Below are 24,391 nucleotides of genomic sequence, written 5' to 3' on the forward strand. Positions count from 1 at the left end.
ATAATAATAAACTGCATCTCCCCCTCCCCCTTTTCATCATCATTAAGACTGGCAGCTTGGCATAACTAAAACATTTGCTTTCATTTACCGAGGACTTATTTATCCTTTCTGCAATTAGATGATGGAACTAATCTGCACATGAAACGATGCAGCTTCTTATGCCTGAATGAAAACGGTCTAGGTTTCTTTTTACTCTGTGCCGTCTGCTCCAACAGTCAGTCAACATGTTATTATTATCTTCATATACTTTCATGGTGCTCCTATGTTTTGTTGCTAAGTAGCTTTTTCCATTTTCAGGTTTTTTTTTTTTTTATTCACTTGAGCGAAATTACTTTTCATCTAAGGATGATTAGGGCAGGATTACACAGATTTTACTTCATTATGTTGCATCACTGTGTTGATAAAACTAAAATTCCCCTCCAGTTGCTGAAAACAACAACGATGGGATCAGAATAAGTTGAAAATTTATCATCCCCAAACATTTTCACAGGCAGGACTTGAGATGCATCTTGCCCTTCAGTTGATCCATCTACTGTTTCCTGAACTCTCATCACAAATGGTCTCTATCAAATAGGGCTGTTCGATATAACGATATATATCAGATGACGATATAAAAACGTCTATCGTTTCATTTTACGCTATCGTTTGTTTCGTGGTGTCGCAAAATAAACTGTTTACGGCAATATTTTTTCATCGTTTTGATGGTCACTGTAGTGGCTATATTAATTTCTTAAAGTTCTCTCTTTCTCTTATATTTTATATAACCACACTACAGACGGACAAGCGCCTGTTTTTATGGGTTGTGGTTAGCAACAACGACGGTAACAGCATCACGTGTCCGCTTGTTTATGTTCCACATAAACCTTTCACTATAAAGCTCAAGATCCTGTTGAGACTTTTCAAAATAAACTGAATCACGTGAAAAAGCAGATTATTTACGGATGAGAAGTAAAAAAGAGCCGCCAGGTGCTAAAAAATAAACCTTAGACTCAAACGTTAGAACAGGCTTTTCCCCGCAGCACGCCGTGTAATAAATACTCACAAAGAAAACAGCGGCCTTTACAACTTATGTCTAAAAATGTATCGTTTCATGCATCGGTTAAAACACTCGACTCCAGCTACATGACGCGCAGCTGGAAACACTTCCCGCAAGTCGAGCTGCCCGAGATTCACAGAATTTACAGAAAATGTTACATTTTTGTGATTTATATCGTTATCGGGACGATAGAATTCTTATATCGGGATATGAGATTTTGGTCATATTGCACAGCCCTACTATCAAAGGGTCGCTACTAAGAATCCATTTTTAAAGGCAGGGAAACTGGGAAACACACCAAATTACACCTGAACTGGACTGAAAATGAGTGGAGAAAGACAACAGAGCCCAAATTTGACATTTTTGGTTCAAATTACCATTAATATGTACAGTCAGATCATGGCAGAGCAGCGAGTGTCTACAGTCGTCTATAAAACTAGGCGTTTTCTAAATCATGACTTTGATCTTGTCAAAACTGATGCAGATATGATCCATGATGCAATACCATCTGAAAAGAGTCTGATTGGAATCTGCTTCATTTTTCAGTGTGGGAACATCTTGAGAGAGAGCTGAGTAAAGACCAGCCAACATCCAAAGAGGAGCTTTGAAGGTCCTTAAAGAAGCCTGGAGAACTATTCCTGAAGAGCGCTTAAATATACATTTTTAAAAAGAATGCCTTTGAGCATTCAGGCTCTACTACAGAATAAGGTGACCATGCCAGATATTTTAGTTTCAAGCTCATTAGAACTGTACAGACTTTTACATAATGTATTTCATGTATGTTTGTACGTAACACATCAATTTATTGAAACCTTTTGTTCATGCAAAAAACAGATGAGAGGTGGCTCGGGACTTTTGCACAGTGCATGCATTTATCGTGTTTAGAATGATCTGCTGATATCGAATCATTTGTATCTTTATAAAGCTCAATTTCCTCTTTAGACTTCCACCCTAGAGAGAAGGCAGATGATATATCACATCCTGAGGCCACGATGCATTAGTAACATTTCAAAGAGGATGCACAACTGAAGCCAGCACAGTTTACTCTTATCATTTATGCTCCTCATGGCCTAGTTGATTATCCACATGCATTTTACCCCACTTGCAAAGCGCTCCCCTTGCCTCCGTCCTTGCTGAAGGCAGTAGTGTATACATACACTACACACTCATACAGCACGGCCTTTACGTCAACAGTACTCTTTAGAGAAGTCCTTAATTAATATGGGCAGAGCAGAGGTGTCTGCCTCCACTCAGAAAACACCCCAGAGACTGAAAATATGATGTTAAATGAGCTCTGGACGCAGCAGAGGTTAGCGCTGACCACACTGGTCGGAGCAGCTGTTTGCCTCCGTTATGTTGTGGTTTTAAACAAACACTGTCACACGTGTGTACATATACATACATATTTATACACGCGCACGCACAGAGCGGGTCTGTTTCTCTGTTTTGGTCGCGGGTCTGTGGTCGGGTAGGGTTCAGCAACACACATGCTCTCTGTTTATGTTGTGGTCTCAGGCTTCCTGTGGTCTGAGCCGCTCCGGCCCGACGCAATCTGCAATCTGAGCACAACATTTCTCATCGTCTGTAACTTCTTTCCTGCCTTACTTCGCCCGTCAGGCTGTACCTTTAAAGTCATTTCTCACTTCCTTTTCTCCAAGCTTCGGCGTATTGATTATAACCCCAAAATAAGTTCTGTTTATATTTGGATGGACGGCGGAGATAACCACTCTTTGGGGGTCTTTTTTTTGGATTGTGTGTATTTATGTGCTTTATTCATGCCTGTTGGATTCCCTGGCTTTCTCTCCTTTCCACCTTTTCCCCGACTCGCTGTCTGCTGCGTCTCATTCTGCGCTCTATTGTTGGAAGCCAGTGAGTTTACAGGGTTGCCGGCCGGCCTGAAAACATAAACGAGGGGTCGGCGTGGTCGCAGCCGAGCGTGACGGATGCAATAACCCCTGCGGCGGAAGCACCCATGTGCTAAATTACTGCCACAAATGTTCTCCCATCATGCTGCGGCAGGCCCATCAGGACCATTCAGCTATCTCGAGCCTCAACTCGCTTTCTTTTTTTCCCCGTTACATAATTGCGCCTTGACCAAGAGCATCCAACAACTAATGCTCCAGTTAAAGGTGGGATGAGGTTGATAGAAGATTGAGATTGCTACTGTACCCAAAAATGAATCAAAATTGCTTTGGTTTTCAGTTTGCTCGTGGCTGTCAGAGTGCAACCGTGGTGTCATATAGGTGGGTTTCCTCAAAATAACTCTATAAAAGTCAGGATTCGAAAAACAAGTCTCTATAAAGAAGCTCAAATTCCACAACTATCCTCAGCATTTAAAGTCTGACAGACTAAAAGGTTTCTCTGTGATTTATATGGGATCTCCAGCTCCAGACCAAAGTCTTATGTCAAAGGCAACCATCATGAGTCCAGCTCGTGTTTACTTCCCCGCACTCGATCACAGGATCCGTGCGAGAAAATGCAGCAAACAGTTAAAGCTGTTTTGTTTGCAAGATCAGCAGCGCCTCCTCCTCTGGGATTTCACCTTCCTGCCAGCAGCCACAAACACCTATTGTCTGTGAAGGCCATTCACTTAGCGCCTCCTGTTCAGATCGCCTCAAACCCAGCCATTCATCACCGGGAGAAGCTGAAGCCGCACCCGTATCACATTGGCTGGAAAAGACGTACGACTGCCAGAGTCAGATATCTTGTGAACTCCTCGCAAGAAATACGAATAAAAAATTCTAACGATGTGGATTTCTGAGGCTGCGTGCTATTTTTAGATGGAACATTTGTGGGTCTTGTTGTAAGCTGCCATGACATGCAGCACAGACAAGCAGGGCGAGGAAACTTAACGCTGGCATTAAGAGTTTCAAAATCCATCACGAGTGTCTTGATGACTACGCGAAAGTAAATCACTGACACGCTGTCGAGAGCATCGTGGGGCATTTAAACTTTATACTGCCATTCAACCTGTCTCACCTTCCCTGAAGTAAAGGTCACTGCTCCTACTGTCATAAGAAATTATAACTTATTCATGAAATGCACCATCAGGCTTATTACGCTGTGAGGAAACAAGCCGTTTGAGTGCATTAAACAACAATGGCTTCATAGTCAGTGAGTGGGGGTGATTGCTGATCATCAATCTGAACTGATTATCATAATGTTACCTTTAGCATTTCATCGGATAATGCTGGGAGAAACAAAAGAGGTTGAACTTTAAGTTTAAATAGTACTTTCCATTTTCAGCAACAATGGGAATTTGAGGGACGTAAGGAATAAGGAGTATTCATAATAAATTCAACCACAGAATACCGCCAGTCAGAAACAAAGGGATAAAATGTGCAAAACGATCCAAAATTCAAAGATGTTTAATTTCTAATAAGAGGAGACAGCAAATTTTCTGTTAACTACGGTAATCAATAACCCAACTAATGTCTATGCTAATATGATCAAGTGAGAACAGCGTTAATTCTGACCAGCCTCGGCATGCAGTGCAATGCTTTTGTTTCGTTTTTATTTGTTTCCGTGTTAGTTTTCGTTAATGAAATCGATTAATTTAGCTTTAGTTTCAGTTAAGGAACATGCTTTTTACTTTAGCCTGCTCACAATGGCTGCTGTCTTGCAACCCATCTCTGCCCGAGCTCCTAACTTATCATCTCCTCGATATCGTGTGTGCCGTTACTGATGTTTGCCGTGCCGTGCTCTGTGCTCAAGTGTCTTGCTGCTGCTGTATCATGTGGAGTAAGGCTGGAGAGGTACCCACACAGATCTCTACCATCAATTAGAAATGGCTGCAAATGCTATTACAGTCTTTTGATTATAGCAGTCCTCACTGCGCTGCTAAAGGGACTCTGCTTTACCAACACAGTAACTAACAAATGCGCACAGATGGACAGCAAGGCGGGAATTAACACAGAACATTGGCCTTTTATGCTCTTAGTGACCACAGATATATGTGCTTTCTTACAGCCATATTGATTCAGAAATGACGGATGTGCTACTACTAGCTATTAACTGACCCATTAACAGAATACACTCTGATCCTAGCAGCTACTTTGCCACAGATGAAACCTTCATAAAAACAAAACACATGCATAAAGCTTTCTGAATAAGTTCTTAGCAACATCAGGGGATTTCATATGATTTGCTCTCTACTCCAAGCTGACAGCAGTGTTTCATATACAGTTAAAATAATCCTTCACTGCTGCACGGCTCAGTGACCAAACACACCCAACCCTGTGAGCGCAGTGTTCGTGCATGCTCGCGGATCCTGACTCTACTTTGTCAGTGCTGGCTGCACATCATCATGACAGTAAATGAGCATGAATTAGAAGAGAGGAGTTATAAACACAACACACCTTAAAAAAGGTCGTTGGTGGCCGCCCGCACGCCTTTCACCGCCGAGCTCGGTACAATAAACGGGCTCATTGGTTTGCGGGCCAGATTTCCCCCTCTCCACATCCATGTTTATTTTGTATGTATGCACATGTGCATCCATCCGTGCGGTAACAGACTGATAAGGAGTGACAGCCTGACACATTATGGCCTTGATAAGGTTATGTTGGGTAATGTAATCTGACAATTATTAACTAGACAGTGCAGTTGCTGCACTACCAGAGTGACCTTAGAGGGTAGAAACGCTTTGGGATCTGATCATGATATGATAAAAAGCTCCCAGAAACAAAAGTGAAAATACACTAAAATCGTAAACTAAACCGTGCATAACCCGGGAAAACGAAAAAAAAGAAAAGAAAAAAACCAATGGCTCCTTGTGAATGAAAACATTTACAACCTATTATTACACATTTACAACACTTTCACACATCACCGATATCTATACATCACCCTGAAGTGTTTGTTCCAAGTTAACTGACTAGTAAATAAACATTTCTGCTATTAAAAAAAAAATAGAGATTAAGAGACTGTAGTTTCAGATTTTCTAAATGCGACCTGCTCATATCGATTTTTATCAGCTCTGATTTTCTTTCTGAGAGCTATAACTGATGCATATTTTTAAAAAAAAACTATTTTTAATGCAATCTATTAATTTCCTAATAAAAGAAATTATTGAACAATTTCTCTCAAACTGCAATAAGTTACAGGATTTTCTCTCACTGAAACAACTGAAATCAAAGTGCTCTGCCACTGGAAACGGGCACAAATAATTAACTGAAAATGTGCCGCTGTACACTCTCCATTACCTGCTGACATATTTTATCTCACCAAACAAAGGCAGGTGCAGCAGAGTAAGATAACAAAATAAATGCCAGGTACCTCACCTGATAACAGAGCATTATTATTATATTTTTTTCCTTTTTCACTTGTCTCCATAGTTTCCCTGTAGCTATTTAGATTCATTGCTCATACCGAGGCTGCTAGCTTGTGAGCCCTGTCCACGTTTGGCTGGGTGAGGATATTTTGTAGGTAAGTTTTTTGTGGTGGTCCCTCCACAATTCACTGTGGAAAATTTTAGATCTTCACTACCTGTGAGGAGGTTCCACGCTAACGACGTATTAGTGTGTGGTTGCGAGTATGCGCGCGACTATTTACTTGTGCCACTGTGCAAACATCAGCCAAGCGTGAAATGGACTTCCTTGTAAATTGGACGTAGGCGCAGGATGGCCTCTGGGTTACCTGTCAGGGCTGGGAAAGTTAGAAATTAGCCAGTGTCGGTGCCTGGCTGATCATCCAGTATGAACGATTCCACATTAAATACTTTGAGTGAAGTTTATTTAATCCGAAAACACGCATTTACATCACAAAAAACAAAACACTTCACAAAACATTAAGTCAAAAGTCCCACATGCTAATTAACTGAAAATAGGCTTAAATCATTTAACAAAAGGTTCATGTATGTGAAAGTGCAGCATATGAGTTAAACAGTATAATACGCTGGCACCAAAGAGGCAGGTGACAGCTTTGAAGTGATTAGAAGATAACATGGCTAGTGGATGCTAATCCCACCCTAGCGCTCTGATTAGCTTGGAAAGCGAAGGTAATCCAAACTTGGCTCTGCTACTGCTCCATGAGCCCATAATGAAAGGATAAAATAGTGGGTAGTTACACCCGTAGTACGGGACAGGATGAGGCACCAATATTGTCTCCATCTATTAATCCATTAAGGATCTGGTGGGATTTGACAGAGTTTCTATCTATTCTATCTTTCACTCAAATTTACAAACCACGCTTAAATTTTTAAGCTGCACAGAAATTTTAAGTGGCCAGCATTGGACTTTTAGTTACTATTTGTCATCCATTCAGCATTAAAGAGCAAACAGACATGGAAAAACTGAAATATACTGTATATCAGTAACTTTTAGCCATATTACTGCAACAGGGTATTGAATTGTTTTAAAGTCTCTGAAAAAGAAAGAAAGAAAGAAAAAGAGCAAATAGGCACAAAAATTAAACAGAAAAATCAAATTTTAACCTAAAAGAATTCTGAAAGATCTCTGTTTTAAACTGTGAGATTAAAAAAGATGAATAGAAGAGTCACACAGTTTAGTGAATGGTGAAATGAGAAGGCGTGGAAGCTTTCTACAGTGTGGCCAAGCCTCAAACCTCCTCAAACATGTTATAAAGATGATTGCAGCCTTTTCCTCTTGTGTGTCCAAGCACCTACTAAAACACTCAGAGCAGAGACTATGATCAATGCTCATAGCAGCTTAGCTTAAATCTATGTTATCTGTACACAACAACACAAGGGTCTATGCTTGTTACATCATCTTTAGGGTTTCACTACCTCATAACTTAAAATTTAACTCAGCACTGTCTAAACCTTTGTATGTATCGCGCATTGCTTGAAACTGTGCAATGGCCTAGAGCAGCGGTCCCCAACCCCCGGGCCGCGAGAGTTGAGGCTCAGGTGTGAAATGTATGGTTTTCAGGGTTTTTATCGGTTTTCAGCGTTATTTTGTTATCGTTTTTATCGTTAACTCGGTTTTCCTGGGTCTTTTCACGTGTGTTATGAATAAATCTTCTTTTTTTTGGTACCGGTACTAGTTTTATCTTGTTGTATTTATCCGCGACAACTTAAAGGCCGGTCCGTGAAAATATTGTCGGGCACAAACCGGTCCGTGGCGCAAAACAGGTTGGAGACCGCTGGCCTAGACACTGGTTAGCAACTGGATGGCAACAACCAGCTGCTAGGGAACATTTAGCATTACCAGATCGTTTCTGTGAGGTCGCAAGCAGGTGCTGTGAAATTGATTGCTAAGCCAAAGTCATGCAGACTGGTCAGCGAACCCCTGGTAACAACTGGTTGGTAGGGAATTATGTGGCTACAAGAGGTTGCGTGTCATCAAGGTGAAACTGGTCACAAAGAAGTGATCACTCGTAGTTTTAATGGAAGACACCTAGCAGCCAAAGTCTTAAAGTTCACACAATGGGTTCATAATAAGAAAAAGAGGTTCTACAGATTTTTGTGTCGCATGATATCCTGATTTATTTAGGGATATTTAAAATGAATAATGTACTGCAGATCTGGTAGGGATGATGTAAGACAGGGCTCTAGCCTCAGACATCCCAACAGATATGGTGGCTGGAAAATGCAAAGCACCGTACCTATTTTTTGGAGGAGATGTAATCCATCTGTTCCTGTTCCCAGAAACCTCCCCTGAGTCGTCCTCTAAAAAGTTTATCAGCATCAAGTGATGCCGGCGCCTTTGAGGCTCATTTGGTCTCGCTTCAAACGCCACATTAAATGCAATTTATTGAGTAATAAATATCCTCTGCTTCTTGGACCATGTGAATTCTGTCAATTCGCTCAACATGATCCCAGGCCCCCTCAATAAAACAACAAAAAACAAATAAAATACGCCTTAAAGGTTACTCTCAGATAGTGGGTAAAATTTTAATGGAATTTATCTTGTTGGTCAAAAGAGAGTGTACAGGAAGTCAGATTCCCCCATGCAGCTTAGAGGAAATATTTGTGAAATCCAGAGGTTGGCCATACCCTTGAGAAGACGAGGAGGTTGGGCTGTGCTGTGTAACTGGACGTGTCTGTGCAGACATGCTAGTTAATATGGAAAGGGAAAAAAAAAGAAAAAGAAACATGAATAAAAACTCCTTTGCTGATACATTATTCATGTTTGTAGCTTCTAGGGGTTCCACATGAGTGGCCACAGTTAGAGTTAGCACCGGGTTTCAGCCAAACAAGATGCTGCACAGTACGTGGGAGGGTGGGAGTGGGGTGCGCTTGTATGTCTGCGTGCGGACAGGGATGGAAGAGGCCGGGCAGGAGGTTCGCCCGAAGGCTTAAAAGGAGAACATTCACAGAGGAGAGCAGGGGGAGAAAAAAGAGTGGGAATGGAAAGACACACTATTGAATCAGCACTACTTTGCTACAGGGAACACACACACACAGGCCTAGAAGCATACACAGCCATGCACATATGCATATGCAGATGCACAATTTAACACACATATAGCTCAGACTGCAGTGTAAATGTAGCACATACTTGTCTGGATTTCTGTCTGTCCCCTTGTGGGCTACAGTGCAAACACTTCACAAGAGGTGAGCAATCCTCGGCTGTCTAGGCCACATGATACACAGAAAGATAGCAGGTATATTCGGACTTTACTAGTTCATGCTTTCCTTAAGCTCCTGAAAACTCAGTGATCCCAGTAGTATACTTGTGTATTTATAGACTGTCAGCTATGTAGCTATGGGCAAATACTCTGTAGTCACCAGATACTCCACAAACTCCTGACTGGAACCACTAGCTAATACATGTGCTTTCTTTCACACAGACACACATGCAGGACCTCAAACTTTGGCCTATAAGCTCAATAAAGAGGCAATGATACAAAAAAAGAAAAAACCCTCTGCAGGCTAGAGTCTCATGTTTGAAAAGTGTTGGAAAAGCACTTTTCAAACAATTTTTTCGTTCTTTTTTTCAAGTATATGAAAAGATCTGAGCTCACATCAAAACATTTAGATCATTTAACCAAGTTCAAATGAGCATTTTGAAAGTCAAAGGAGTATCGTGTCGGGCTATTTCTGTAACTTTCCACAGACGATGCTCTGAGATGCAGTTTGAACTAAAATGAACTTAGAGCTTCGTTGTAGGATGTTTTTAGTTCCTGCTCTAAGATAGCTAAATGGTCCTCGTTTGTTATTAACCAAAGTGTAATTTCCAAATTTGCATTGAAGCGACCAACACTGCCGCCAGCATTTATACCTCTACGGGCTGCGCTGATGTGTCATGTAGTTGCATTTCTGGGAAAGGTGAACATCAGGTTAGGGCGTAGAGTTTCAACAGGGTTAGAGTTTAACAGTGGCATAAATCCAATATAAGAGTGAATGATCCAGGCATTAGAACATGTTGATTGGTTGAATACATAGCACACATGCAAAACTGCTAAAGCGTTAGCCAGTCTGTACATGACACTAATGTACATACTATGAAGTTCAGGCTTTATTGAATCTATACAGGGAGTGCAGAATTATTAGGCAAATGAGTATTTTGTCCACATCATCCTCTTCATGCATGTTGTCTTACTCCAAGCTGTATAGGCTGGAAAGCCTACTACCAATTAAGCATATTAGGTGATGTGCATCTCTGTAATGAGAAGGGGTGTGGTCTAATGACATCAACACCCTATATCAGGTGTGCATAATTATTAGGCAACGTCCTTTCCTTTGGCAAAAAGGGTCAAAAGAAGGACTTGACAGGCTCAGAAAAGTCAAAAATAGTGAGATATCTTGCAGAGGGATGCAGCAGTCTCAAAATTGCAAAGCTTCTGAAGCGTGATCATCGAACAATCAAGCGTTTCATTCAAAATAGTCAACAGGGTCGCAAGAAGCGTGTGGAAAAACCAAGGTGCAAAATAACTGCCCATGAACTGAGAAAAGTCAAGCGTGCAGCTGCCAAGATGCCACTTGCCACCAGTTTGGCCATATTTCAGAGCTGCAACATCACTGGAGTGCCCAAAAGCACAAGGTGTGCAATACTCAGAGACATGGCCAAGGTAAGAAAGGCTGAAAGACGACCACCACTGAACAAGACACACAAGCTGAAACTTCAAGACTGGGCCAAGAAATATCTCAAGACTGATTTTTCTAAGGTTTTATGGACTGATGAAATGAGAGTGAGTCTTGATGGGCCAGATGGATGGGCCCGTGGCTGGATTGGTAAAGGGTAGAGAGCTCCAGTCCGACTCAGACGCCAGCAAGGTGGAGGTGGAGTACTGGTTTGGGCTGGTATCATCAAAGATGAGCTTGTGGGGCCTTTTCGGGTTGAGGATGGAGTCAAGCTCAACTCCCAGTCCTACTGCCATGTTCTGGAAGACACCTTCTTCAAGCAGTGGTACAGGAAGAAGTCTGCATCCTTCAAGAAAAACATGATTTTCATGCAGGACAATGCTCCATCACACGCGTCCAAGTACTCCACAGCGTGGCTGGCAAGAAAGGGTATAAAAGAAGAAAAACTAATGACATGGCCTCCTTGTTCACCTGATCTGAACCCCATTGAGAACCTGTGGTCCATCATCAAATGTGAGATTTACAAGGAGGGAAAACAGTACAACTCTCTGAACAGTGTCTGGGAGGCTGTGGTTGCTGCTGCACGCAATGTTGATGATGAACAGATCAAAACACTGACAGAATCCATGGATGGCAGGCTTTTGAGTGTCCTTGCAAAGAAAGGTGGCTATATTGGTCGCTGATTTGTTTTTGTTTTGTTTTTGAATGTCAGAAATGTATATTTGTGAATGTGGAGATGTTATATTGGTTTCACTGGTAAAAATAAATAATTGAAATGGGTATATATTTGTTTTTTGTTAAGTTGCCTAATAATTATGCACAGTAATAGTCACCTGCACACACAGATATCCCCCTAAAATAGCTAAAACTAAAAACTACTTCCAAAAACATTCAGCTTTGATATTAATGAGTTTTTTGGGTTCATTGAGAACATGGTTGTTGTTCAATAATAAAATTATTCCTCAAAAATACAACTTGCCTAATAATTCTGCACTCCCTGTATGTCAAAGGAATTACAACCCAAGCTAAGCTTGTACACCAAGCTTGATATCGCTTGCATTTCTTTTGGCAATGTAAGTGAAAGGAGGAAAAAATGCCTTAAAAGGTATGTAGTTCTCGGTGGAGCTTCCCAGTGGGCAGTTCCTTGCACTGCTTGGTCTGAATGTGCATCCAGGTAGTGGAAAAAGGCACAAGACCTCAAATTGATGTTGTGTTTTTCCAACAAACATAATTAGTGTGTGGGAAGTGAGTGGGAAAATGAGAAAAAGACAGGTCATACAATTACATACTTTCCTTAAGCAGGCAAAGATGAATAAGCCTAAAGCCGCCAATAGCCGGAAAGAACACATCCATGTATGCAGCCGCTCAATATGTGCAACATGAACTCAACCTCATGTGCATGCAGTGCATCTGTCTCCTAAGCCCTTTCCCTTAAAAAATCACATATTTGTAGACGTGCACAGCGAAGGTGCAGGAAGTCTTAAACTGATGGCCACTCAACAGATTCCAGCAGAGCAGCGGGTATTCAAGTCAAGTGTATCTCACCTCGGGCTGATACTTGATACTGCTGTTCAAATCGTGTTCCCTGATTTTCCACACTCAGTACTAACTGGCCCATTTACCAAACGTTTTCACTGCTGCCATCCACATTCCCATCTTATTACAGGATCCAAATGTTGCATAAGATGAAGGATCCATAGCTTCGCTCATTAGTCCCTCTTCAGATAAAGGCACGACTTGCAAGCGACCTAAAAAAAAGACACTTTGAAAACAAAGCGCTGCCGTGTCCCAACTTTCTGGGGAAATAAGCACTTCAATTCACTCCCACAAGGAAAACACACCTTGTCGAGCTGCTAAACTAAGCAGGATGCTCTGCTGTTCTTTCCCCCCCACACCTCATTTTTCTGCTTTCTTATTTTCACCTCAGTGGCTCACATTCAGAGTCACTGGCTTTCCCCACTCGAGTTACCCATCCTTTACTGACTTTTTTTTTTTTTAGGTCTGCTTGTATGGAAAGGATGCAGTTGGATAGGCACCACCAGTCATGACGCAGCAGGGCAAAAATGAAGCCACTGAACAAGAAAAAGCATCCTACAGCTTGGCAATACAGCCACAGAAAGAGCTGCAGATAAAGCAGCAGAGCACTGACTTACAGGAATTTGCACTCGATCTGCAGACCAACTTCACATCAACCTGTGGAAAAAATTCACCAAGCCACTTATTACTTCATGAGAAGTATTCCATTTTCCTAACTTTTCGCACGCATTCAGACTTGAATATTGCCCATGTGGGCTTGTTAGGCTGTGGGAGTGTGAGACAGAGGAAATGACTACGTAAGAGAGGAAGGAGAAGAAAGAAATTGCAGAGAATACGAGTGGGTGTTAATTTGAAATATCCAGCATTACCACCAGCAGCTGCACTTTGTCCTACATCGCCTCTCAAAGACAAGCATGCACTCCTTTGCTTGATCTGAAAAGGAGGCCCTATCAAACTCATGAATAAACACCACGCAACAGCACCGGCAAACAAGCTGCCAGGGAAACTGGGAGAAACAGCGATAAACCACCATAATTCCTTCCTTCCTCTCGGTCAATCACACACCCACGCTCTGGGCATACTGGGACTCTCCTTGGTGAGACCAGATGCCTTCTTTCCTTGTAACCATATCCTCTCATCCTCCACAGCCACCTCCTCCTCCCTGTTAGATTTGGCTAAGCCACTGAACCGTGAAGTGTTGTGAAATCTGCCAAACCAGAGCCTGGTTGTCGATGGCTGGAGCCGTGTGAGCGGCCGCTGTTGCCAGTTGTCGCCCAGGATTTAAAACCAAAAGGAAAGAGATGCAGACAGGAGGAGAGGCCACCGCGGCGGGAGAGGCAGGCTTGATGGAGAGCGGTGAAAACGAGGGAGTGAAAGGGGAGGCATTGGTGTCAACGAGGCCCGGGGGTTCCCTCTGGAAAGAGAGCAAACTTCGGCACAATGGAACCCCTCTAGGGGCAGCCCCAACTTTTACACCCTAAGAGTGGAAGTCATAAAGCAAGATGGACCAAACAGGGATAAGAGCCCTTCCATCAGTCTGCCAGGCAGCCCGAGCTGCTCCAACAAAACCTTCTTTCTCTCCTTGAAGCCTTGGCCCCTTAAACACTGAGCCATGCACACATTCTTCAGTGACATAATGCTTTTTTAAGCTATTGCCCTCTTAAACTCCCCCCACTCCAACATCACCACCTCCTCCTCATTCTCCTTCTCTTTGCTCTTACTCAGATTTCCTCCCTTTGCCATTACTATTTGAATATGAATACCAGGAGAGGGGTTAAGTGTTTGTTTTTACTCTTGAGACAGAGAAGTGAAGGAAGGACGCCAACATATAAGTTGACGTCAAACAATCCGCCGTCCCATTGATGTGCCGTCAGTAGGTGTTTGCCGAACAGTCTCTCGGGGCCATAAAAGCTGCTATTCTGCAAGGCCATAAAAACTAGCTAACACCCCACCTCCTCCACTCTCCCCTGCGGAGTTGTTGCAGTGTCCCAAAGGAGGCACAGAGCTCCCAGGAGGGGAAACCTGTAACAAATATTGATGGACTTATGGTGTAATCAGTGTGGGGGGGTTTTCCCCCTGGAAGGAAATGTTTATATTTCTACTAGAGGTCTGTGTGAGTGCATCTAAAGGTCATGGTTTCTGCCCACTGATGATCACTGATAATAGAACAGTGGTTGGGTGATCCACAGATTGGGAACCAGGCAGTCATTCAGCCCAAAAGGCAAATCCCCAGGATCACTGGGCTGCCGGAAATCCAGCCACCTCCACACAAACACACCCTATACAGTTTTAAAGCAAAACGGTAACAGCTCTACAATTGCAGCCTAACTTACTCAAAGTGAAACCTGCGTCTGCTTAACTAGTCCAGACTAGAGCAAGAAAAGGAGGGAAGAATGAGGGAATAACTGTCTCTGTTTAGTTGTGACTTTAAAGGAGATCTTTTTTTGATGACCACAGTTGATACGAAAGCAATGCCGCTGAATCCTAACAATAAACGTGGGAGTCCCACAGCCTAAACACTCATAAAACGCTCCCTAAAGCAACCCTAAATAAATTTAACCCCCATGCACTGCTGCAAGAAACTGGCAGTTAGCGATAAAGTGCAGCAAATATGTGTCAGACGTACTCAACGAATGATAGATATTTATGGGTTAAAGAAATTTAAATCCAAGGACACGTGGCGAGAAAGACTACAGCGACTAACGGTGGGAATGTTGGAATGATGGAGACGGGAGTGTGCGCTCACAGCGGAGTTGTCCTGTCTCGGCATGCCCCCACGCTACGCAGAGAAAACCGAGATGTGAGAATTTCTCAAAAACTTAGTCGACCAAAAAAAAAAAAAAAAGAAAAAAAAAGGGAAAAAAGAAAAGACAGATGTCAGAACTCAGTCTCCGTTGCACGAGCCGAACGTGCAGACAGCAGCCGTATCTTCCTTTCATCCCTTCACTGCGGAGATTTTAATGAGAAGCCAATCACGCGTCTGTCCTGATCATCGCTTTTTGCCTCAGCCAGTCACATACCTGTCTACTTTAATTGAGTTCACAGGGATCCAATCAGCTTCGTTCTCTTGCTCCTCTTCCCTTTCTGTTCTGGGCTTGTCAGAAAGACGCGCAGCTACTCACTTACCTGTCTGCCTGCAAACTTTTTACATCACTGCATCGGCACTAGTTAAGCCTGAGCACGCTTCAATTGTGACAGGAAGGAGAAAAAAAAAAAAAAGAGACAGGGAGAGAATAGAGTTAACTTTTACCGCTGTGCCTGTGTCTCTTATTAATTCATTCCTCTTAAACACTTCCTGACAGTCCTGGGAAGGGAAGGCGTTTTGATGCCTTGTTATTTCTCACTCTTTCAATTACAGTTACCACGAGCACAACAAGCCGTTGGACCTCTTTCTTTCCTCCAGAGTGGAAGTGAGCAGTTTTTAATAGAGAAAATGACGCCAGGGGCTGGCCCACTGCTGTGCTAATTCTCCCATCGATTTTCATTTTGGGGGGAACCCTCCCAGCTGATCAATCTCTCTCCACCACCTAGCCAGCTGCTGGCCTGGGAGGGGGTGCAGGATGTTGCACTTGGACTGCGCCGTCTGATCCGATGTGTGCGTGTGTGTATGTGCCGAGTTCATGTCCATCCAACCCCCCTCGATTCTTCCCCTCACTTGCTTCCCACCCCTCCACCCCTGCCACCTCATCTGAGGCCAGGGGCGGCTTGGCTGCCCTGATAATCCCTCAATGAATGTGGGTCAGCGAGTGGGGCTTTGCCTTCGTCACTCAGCAAGGGGACAGACAGCAGGGTCGTGACCCCAGCCATCCTGTGCGTACTCGCAAATACACACACATTCAGACAAAGGGCCCAAAGGGGTGTGCACGCACACACTGGCGTGAATAGATGAGCTGCCACACACCAGCAAAACTGCACCGATGAGAACGAGTAGAATGTGAAAGACACACAAATGGAGATGAGCAGAAATCAAATGATTAGGGAATTAATTGAGTTGAAAGACAGGAAATAAACTGGTAACGCTTTTTACAACAGGTGACCTTCTATTTTAGTAAAGACTTTTTAAAAAAAAAGAAAATCAGGATGATGAGTAACTCAACCCTTTCATCTCCTCAGTTATCTTCTAGCTTTATTAGCCTTAGTTTGGGGGGGTTTTGACTATTGATTAGACAAAACTACATTTGAAGCTGTTGCTTTGGGCACTGGATACTTGAGATCAATAACTGGTTGATTAAAGGATGATCATTAGTAGCAAGTCTAGCTAGCATATTCAAAAACCTGGTCAACTGATTACAAAGGCTTGTAATGTCTGACAGCAGAGGTTCAGTTCCTAACAGTTTTCACAAGTGCTCCATCACAAAACTGTGTGGATGTGTCAGTTTCCTCTGCTTCATACTTCTGGAAAATGAATATCTTTACATTTCTGACTGTTTGCTGCAAAGAAAACATGAGATGGAAAGTTGGAAAGGGCTTTTTTCTTTTAGCGACTTGCCCTGCGTGTCACAACGAGGAGCTGGATCAACTCAAACACACAGGAAGATGGTTGGAATGAGACGAGAGAAAGACAGATAGTGAAAGTAGAGGGGATTTAAGACGGATAAGATAACGCAACACAACAAACAGAGGGTTTTATGTAGTTATAGGCTTAAATATGTCTCTTACACACATGCACACACAAAAAAATATCAAAGAGTCCCAATTAAGCTGCACCACATTCAGACTAATTATTCTCCACATCATTAACATTCCCCATCACGAGCCGAGTACTTTATCTAAGAGAGAGCAGGCAATCATGAAATATTCATGATTTATTAATCTGACTACAGAAAAACAAACAATGGCAACCCGGGGAGTGTGACACCCTCTCCTGCCAAACACCGAGGTAAGCAACACAACTGTGTCTGCTACTCGCGCCGCTCTCCAACAGGAGGCCGCTATCAGGCGACGCCGCCGAGCTGACATTCAGGTGAATGTCGTTATTCCCACTCACAATTTTTGTTCTCTCGTTTTTTTAAAAAACAAACCTGTGTTTAACCGAGATAAGGTGGAAAGGAAATGTTGCTGGTTTTCTTCACTTGGCCCAGATCAGCTACTGTCTCTCACTCTGTGGCGCTCTGTCAACAATGTGTCAGACGCCACGTTGTTTTGAATTTTAAAAAAAATAAATAAAAAAAGACAAAGAAGGGGAAAAAAATATCCTATGGAAATGAAACTGTGGCAGGGAGACAAATCACATCATTGCTTCAGTTCAATGTTGCTCGAAGACAGAAGAGGGGGGAGAGAAGGTAAGAAGGGAAAGTAAAACAGAGACAACAAAGGGGAGGAGGGGGACGCAAGAGGGCCAGAGGCCGGCCTCTCTCCCCATTTCTCCCTCTCAGCCTCTCATGCTTCCAAGATAATTTTCTCAAGTGGGAAAAATTTCTGCCGATGACACAGTTGTGGAAATGAAAATGCCACAGTGCCTGGCTGATGTTACCGTCATTGACTCCTAATAGGAAAAATCCCACTACACGCACAATTTTCTGGACTCTCCGTTTCTTTCATTCCGACATTGCTGCCATTATTATCACTCAATATCACACCCACTTGCTCATCTTCTTCTCCTTGCGCCGTTTCGAGCACGGGCATTTGCAAACACGGACGCATTTTCCGTAGCTCCTCTTGACATTCTCGTTCTGTAAATCTTTCCCTCTACCTCTCCTCGTCGCTGCCCTCCCTCTCTCGTCGGGGTTTTCAAGTCCCCCGGGTGACCTTGAGCGGCAGCTGCCAGTGAAGTAGCTAAAGTACAAAGTCAATACGAGTCAACAAAGCTGGTTAAGTATTAAATGGGGGGATGATGACGCTGCAGTTAGCCGGAGAAAGGCTTCAACAAAGAGGAAAAAATAAATAAAAAAGAAAAAAGGACATGCTCAGTCAGACTTTAATGGAACACTCAATGATAATAATGATGTACTTTCAGCAATTCACATAACACAACGGAAAAAGCTCACACCTGAAAAACCGTGGGGGATGACACATGCTTACCATTTAACAGAATCGGGAACTTTATTTTGCACTCCTCAAGTCACGAAGAACAAAAAAGATTATTATAATAATCCCCAATTTGACGTATTCCTCTACAAAGCAAAGCACTGCTGCAGAATTCCTCCCAACATCAACTTTTTTCAACTGTGGAGCCGTAATAGCCTTTCACTGTCCTCTCCCTGGATTATTGTCAGCAGCCCTGAAAACCCAGTGGATAATGTAACAGTGAATGGCTCCTTTCATCAGCGCCTGGCCATGGAAGTGGACCAGAGTGACTCCAATTGAAAGCTATTGCGGCTAAGAAAATCAATTGAATAAATGTGTGGAGCGTGGTGCGTTTGTGTCTGCGTGTGATGAGTGTGGGTGGGTGGGAATCGGTTTTGGTACTTATATACCGGCTTCCACTCTGCCCTCCTGCTGCATACCTTTGTAGAGCAGCATTCCTCTAGAAGGCTGCAAGGTCAAAGGTCGGGAAAAAAGAAGAACATGAATTTGGATGCAACACCAACCATGGCACCGTGTATGTATGCATGTAGGTATGTGGAATGCTGACCGATTTCCTTCAGGTGCAGGATCAACCACTGTCCGAACAAAATACCGTGTGCATTTAAGAGCCATTTAAAACTAAGAATCGCATTCTTCAGTGCGATTAATGGATTTCAAATGTTGCTAAAACACAAAACATGTCAGATTAGTTTGCAAAGTGAAGCTATGACTGGTCATGTGCCAGTTTATTCTGACGCATCACATGTACGATCATTCACTTTTATTTTTTAAATACTGCCGAACTGCACTTGTCCGACTTTATAGGACTTGGTTGTTTACAACTTCCTGCCACACAGAAAAGAGAAGCGAGTGATTGGCTAACTTAGAACCAACACTATCCTGGCTTTGATTGCACTGATTGCCTCCATCTATTTAAAGTCTGTGTTCCATCATATGATTTATTCTTTGGGATCAAACTTTGAATTACACTGTACATTAAAAGCATCCAGGTACTGCTCACAGGTACATCCAGGTACATGCGCTGTGCAGACACTCTGCTTTGGCAGCGGTCTTGCTTCAGCTGCTAACAGCTGCTGTGACACGTGTGTGCATTCCTGAGTTCCTGCACTGCAGCGTCCCCGCATGGCATCGCCTGTCCGCCCTCAGCCTCTGGAAATGAAGCACTGGCAAACACCAGAGGGCCAGCTGCGTATAGATCCATTTACCTTGGAGAGCTACGTCAGGGTTTTTGGCACCCAAAGGGCTTTAAATTTGATTAAGAGGGAGGCATCAGTTTGATTAAATTTAAACAGGTTGCTAAATCACAACAAGAGCAAAATTTATGCGTTGCCCCGTTTGTGCCAAATACCAGAGAAAACTAGAAACCTGAGAACTTCGATAACCTGGGGAAAAAAACCAAAACAAAGAAGACTAAAGCCACAGAGAGATGTACGGCTTGACAGCCCAAATCTAGCTGCACTGTAAATGTGCTGTGTAAAAATGTGATTGGATTTATTGAGTTTTAGTGGGAACAAAAATCAAATACAGCATTGCAGCTGGAAATGAAATGACTGAGATGTAGCAGCATTGATCAAAATTAACTCGACTGTGAAACGCGCTATGGCAGAAAGAATGGGCAGTGAAGACTCAGGTTTCCCTGAACCACTGCCATCAAGCTGGATCAATCATCCGATTACAGTGCTGAGATCTTCCAGAGGCAAAGCCGCCTTTGTGAGAATGAGGCCTGATCCTTTAGCAAACAGAGCCATGAGAGGAGCAGAGGTAGGCTGTCCAGAGCCGACTGGAATGTCAGATAATGGATGGCATATCTCTCCAGGTGACACCGAGCCCAAGGCATCCAGGGAGATGGAGAAGAGGGGAATGTTGGAAGGAGAAGGAAAAGGGGATGATGAATGGATGGACAAGTGCATGCTTGTGAAGTTTTGTTAGAGCTTTTTTTTTCGCATTACCAAAAGGTCTGGTAAGAGGTTCCTGAGTGCATACACACTGGTTTCTGAGTTCACTTCAAGTTCAAGGAAAGTCACTTTGTCTCTCAACCAAGCAAGTGCCATCTTTCCCAGCAGCTCCTTTTTCTCCATCTTTCTGATTAACAGAAAGTGAATACGTCTGTGTTAACTTCCCATATGCTGCCCATCTGTCCTTTCCCTTAACCCTGACACCAGGTGCACGCGCACACACACACACACACACACACACACACACACTGGAAGCAATGCTGACAAGTGCTGTTACCACACGCCTGGAGTTTACTCTGGATTCTTTGCAAACGCTAGGATCCACAGGTTGATAAATGCAAATCAAGCAGATGCCACTCACACACAAGTGAACCTGAGCAGTCGAGTTCACCGCTTAATCCAAATATGTGAACCTGAGAAAACATTGCCCCCTATATTAAAACATACCAAACACTCGAGTACAGCTGCTGATCCCAAGGGGGAATCATTAATTACCACTTCGACAAAACCTGATACCTCCAGAATTAGAGGTAATCAACTGTCCCCGGGGGCTAAATGGAAACCACGCCACTAACTCCCAGAAATGAAAGTGTAATTAACCCATTTTGACTGATTTATTCACACTCGCGTTCAACCAAACATGTTAGGCACGGCAGCCAACGTAAACTACACTGCATGCACCTTCAACTGTGAGAAGCTGTATTTTTGTCATGACTGGGTCATTTTTACCTCTAATTTCAGAGCCCAAAACTCCCACGGTCCAACTTTCACTTAATTTGCACTAAGTACAGGGTGCAAATCAAACATGCCCATGCATGTCCTTTTAAAAGGCTTCAGTAGGGAGGTGGTGGTGGGATTCCTTCATAGGAAGGGAAGAAGTGAGGGGAGGGAGGAAAGGAGGGAGGGGAGGGGTGTCCAGAGAGCTAACAGCCTGGCTGGAGATCTTTTACCTCAGGTAGGAGAGGGAGAAAGGAGCTGGGGTGGAGGGGTAAAGCAGTCAGATATAAACTATGACCTGCAGTTTTAGAGGGGTGGGTGGGTTCAAAGAGGTTCGGGTTTTAAAAAGGTAATGAATTCAATGGAAAGCAAACTTGTGAATGTTGCTGATCAGTGTCTATTTTCAGTTCTGAAGGACACTTCACTTGATGAGTTCGTTTGAAGTATTCACACACACACACACACACACACACACACACACACACACACACACACACACACACTGTGCCACAGCGTGAGAACTGTGGATGATGCGCTCCTGCTGCGCAGTTTGGAGTGATGACAGCGCAAATAAATAAATAATAACATTTAAAGAAATGTAAGCACAGATTAAAAAGAATAACCAACAGATAATCACTTTCCCCCCTACTTGCTCCAACTTACTTGTCATACTCTGCGTTGTCCTTGTCGCACCGTGCGTCTTTGTGCTTCTGCCAGTCTTTGCCGTGCTTGCAGGTGGTGAGCAGCACCACGTCCTCGGCGTTGTGAACGTGATATAAGGCATTCCTTGTGTCCGAGCCGATGCCGGTCAGGTAGCGCTTCCCCTTGAACACCAGCATGTATTTTCTGAAAGGCGGGATGGAGTTGTACTTGAGGTACCCCCTCTCTCCACCCGTACGCGGGTGCTCCTTGGAGAAGAGGGGGATGGACACGTCAAAGTTGGGCCTGAAGTTCTCAGTGCTGATGCTGGCTTTGGCCAGCATGGCTTGACCGATGTCGAAGCCCAAATCTTCCGTATAGTCCGGCCACGTCCCCGAGTACAAGTTAAATATAAGGTGGTTCCTGCCGTCGTTCCACAGGGGCAGGTTCTGGACCTTGGTCTTCAGGTTGTGGACGTATTGAGGGGACAGCTGGTCCCGGTCCAGAGTGTCCAAACTTAGAACGAACAAACATGCCTGTCCAGGGTCCGAGGTGTAAAACCTGGACCCCTCGATGGTCGATAAAATATTCTGGTAACTCTCTGAGATCTTCTCCCCCTTCTGCTGGGGGTAAACATAAACTTTGAATCCGTTCTTTCGACACAGAGAAAAGTCAAAGCAGGAATCCATGCGACACCTTTTGCCTTTGTAAACACTTGTGTTGATGTCCCTCTTCTGCCTCGGAGATATGTGCAGGTTGTAGTCCTCGGTGTCGGTCTGATCCCAGGGCAGGAAAAGATGTAAAGGGTCCGAGAAGTGAGGCCAGGGCTGCTCGGGCCGGTGCCCGTTTCTGCTGCGGTCATGCCGGCTCCTGCTCGCCGCTGGAAGTTGAACCCCTCCGAGGTAGAAGAGAAGCACTAGACACGCACCGGCGGAGAGCAGGATCAGGTAACGTTTTTTGGCCTGCATGTGTCCTGAAAACAAGGGCGAGTTGTTCAGGAATAAGAAATGTAAAGTGGCCCGAAGTTAGGCTCTCACTAACCCCGACTACACCGCTCCATCCTCCGGCAGCCTCCAAGGATCCCCAACCCCCCTTCTGCGTATTCGGTTCCCAAATCCAGCAATTGATCCAGTGCATGTGGGCGATTTTAGAAGTCTTGTCCCTTTCTCCCTCTTCTGTAGAGTTTCACCATATCGCACAACGCCTAGAAGCCGGGCTCTGGTGCACCTACAAAGATCAGCGCTCTCCGGACCCTCTCGGACACAATCATATGCAGCCACTCTTCTCTCCTGCACTTCTTCTCACCCTCATTCAGCCTGGCTGCACGGAGGGTGGGGGGCTATTGAAATGGAAAACTGTCAGACAGCCGCCTGGGAACTCCGTCCTCCCGGATAAACAGCGGCTGGGGTCCCCGAGGCTCTCCCAGACGTAAAGGTACAGCCCGGATTGGATGTTAAACTCGGCAACACGCTGACCGGGCAGTGTAAAAACACGTCGGTACGGCCACCACGCGTGTATCCAAATGCCTCTGGGTGAATTCGTCCGATTCTCCCACACACCCCCTCCTTTTCCCCTTTTTATTGCTCCATGGTCCCGTGTGAGGAGAAGCGGAGAAAAAAAAACCGGGGACTCGTCGTAGCGCAGGAGGAAGCTCAGCGGCACAACTGTAACCTGACGAATCCCTGCATTTCTCTTATTTATTACAACCTCCCCACATACGCGCTCTTATTCAATAAAAAGCTCGTCGGTGAAGAGCCGCACGGCAGGCGAAGTTATCCGGAAGACACGCGGGTAACAAACGGTGACCTCAGACTGACTAAATAGCTGAGAAAATGTTCAAAAAGACGGGATTCCTTGATCCTAGTGTCCAATTACCGAGTGCTCAGTTGTTCCGATTGTTGGTCGCTAACATTCCAATCCCGACACGACGGCAGCCGACGCGACGCCCCATCGGCGCAAAGACGCCGCCGATTGGTCAGACTGTGGGAACGGAAGAGGCGGGGCTAGCGGAATGCACCCATTCATAACCGGAGTCTTCCGCATGTGCAAATTATCTAATTGTAAGCCTATATGGAAACTGGAGCTTTGCCAGAGAGCAAAACACTCTCAGTTTAACAGAAGCTGATAGCGTTCGGGAGGAGCGGCTCGTCAAAATCTCACGGAGACGCTCGTGCTGTTTGCGGCTGGATCAAACGTTTTCTGTTTTACCCGCGCGTGTTATAGTCAGTTGTCTTTTTTCTGCATTTCTCCCACAGTATTCTCTGTGGCCTGTTTATCCTTTAACCTGAATGTGCCCAACTTTGATGATGTGGACAGGGAAAGACTGAAGGGAAAACTACAGACAGTAACTGAACAAAGCAACAGTAATCAAATATTATTGAAATCAGTTCCTGCTAAATTACATACAGTTTCACTTCTTCTTTCTTCTGACTTTATTCCCGTTTTAGAGAGGATGGTTTTGTGACTGTCTGTGTGTCATTTGTCAACGGCAATTAT

At 44.0% G+C, this 24,391-nt stretch overlaps 1 protein-coding gene across 1 annotated transcript in view; it reads right to left on the minus strand.

Annotated features, from left to right (window-relative positions):
* The window catches only part of ext1b (exostosin glycosyltransferase 1b), a 133,557-nt gene extending 109,714 nt beyond the window's left edge, over positions 1–23,843 (minus strand). The window contains exon 1 of the mRNA XM_084918632.1: positions 21,920–23,843. Coding sequence (XP_084774758.1) covers positions 21,920–22,863 — 944 coding nt within the window. The 5' untranslated portion in view covers positions 22,864–23,843. The remainder of the gene's footprint in view (positions 1–21,919) is intronic.
* Between the last annotated feature and the right edge of the window lie 548 nt (positions 23,844–24,391).

This window comes from Perissodus microlepis, chromosome 22 (genome assembly GCF_051167445.1).
Source record: "Perissodus microlepis isolate ML-2025 ecotype Zambia chromosome 22, ASM5116744v1, whole genome shotgun sequence".
Lineage (NCBI taxonomy): Eukaryota > Metazoa > Chordata > Actinopteri > Cichliformes > Cichlidae > Perissodus > Perissodus microlepis.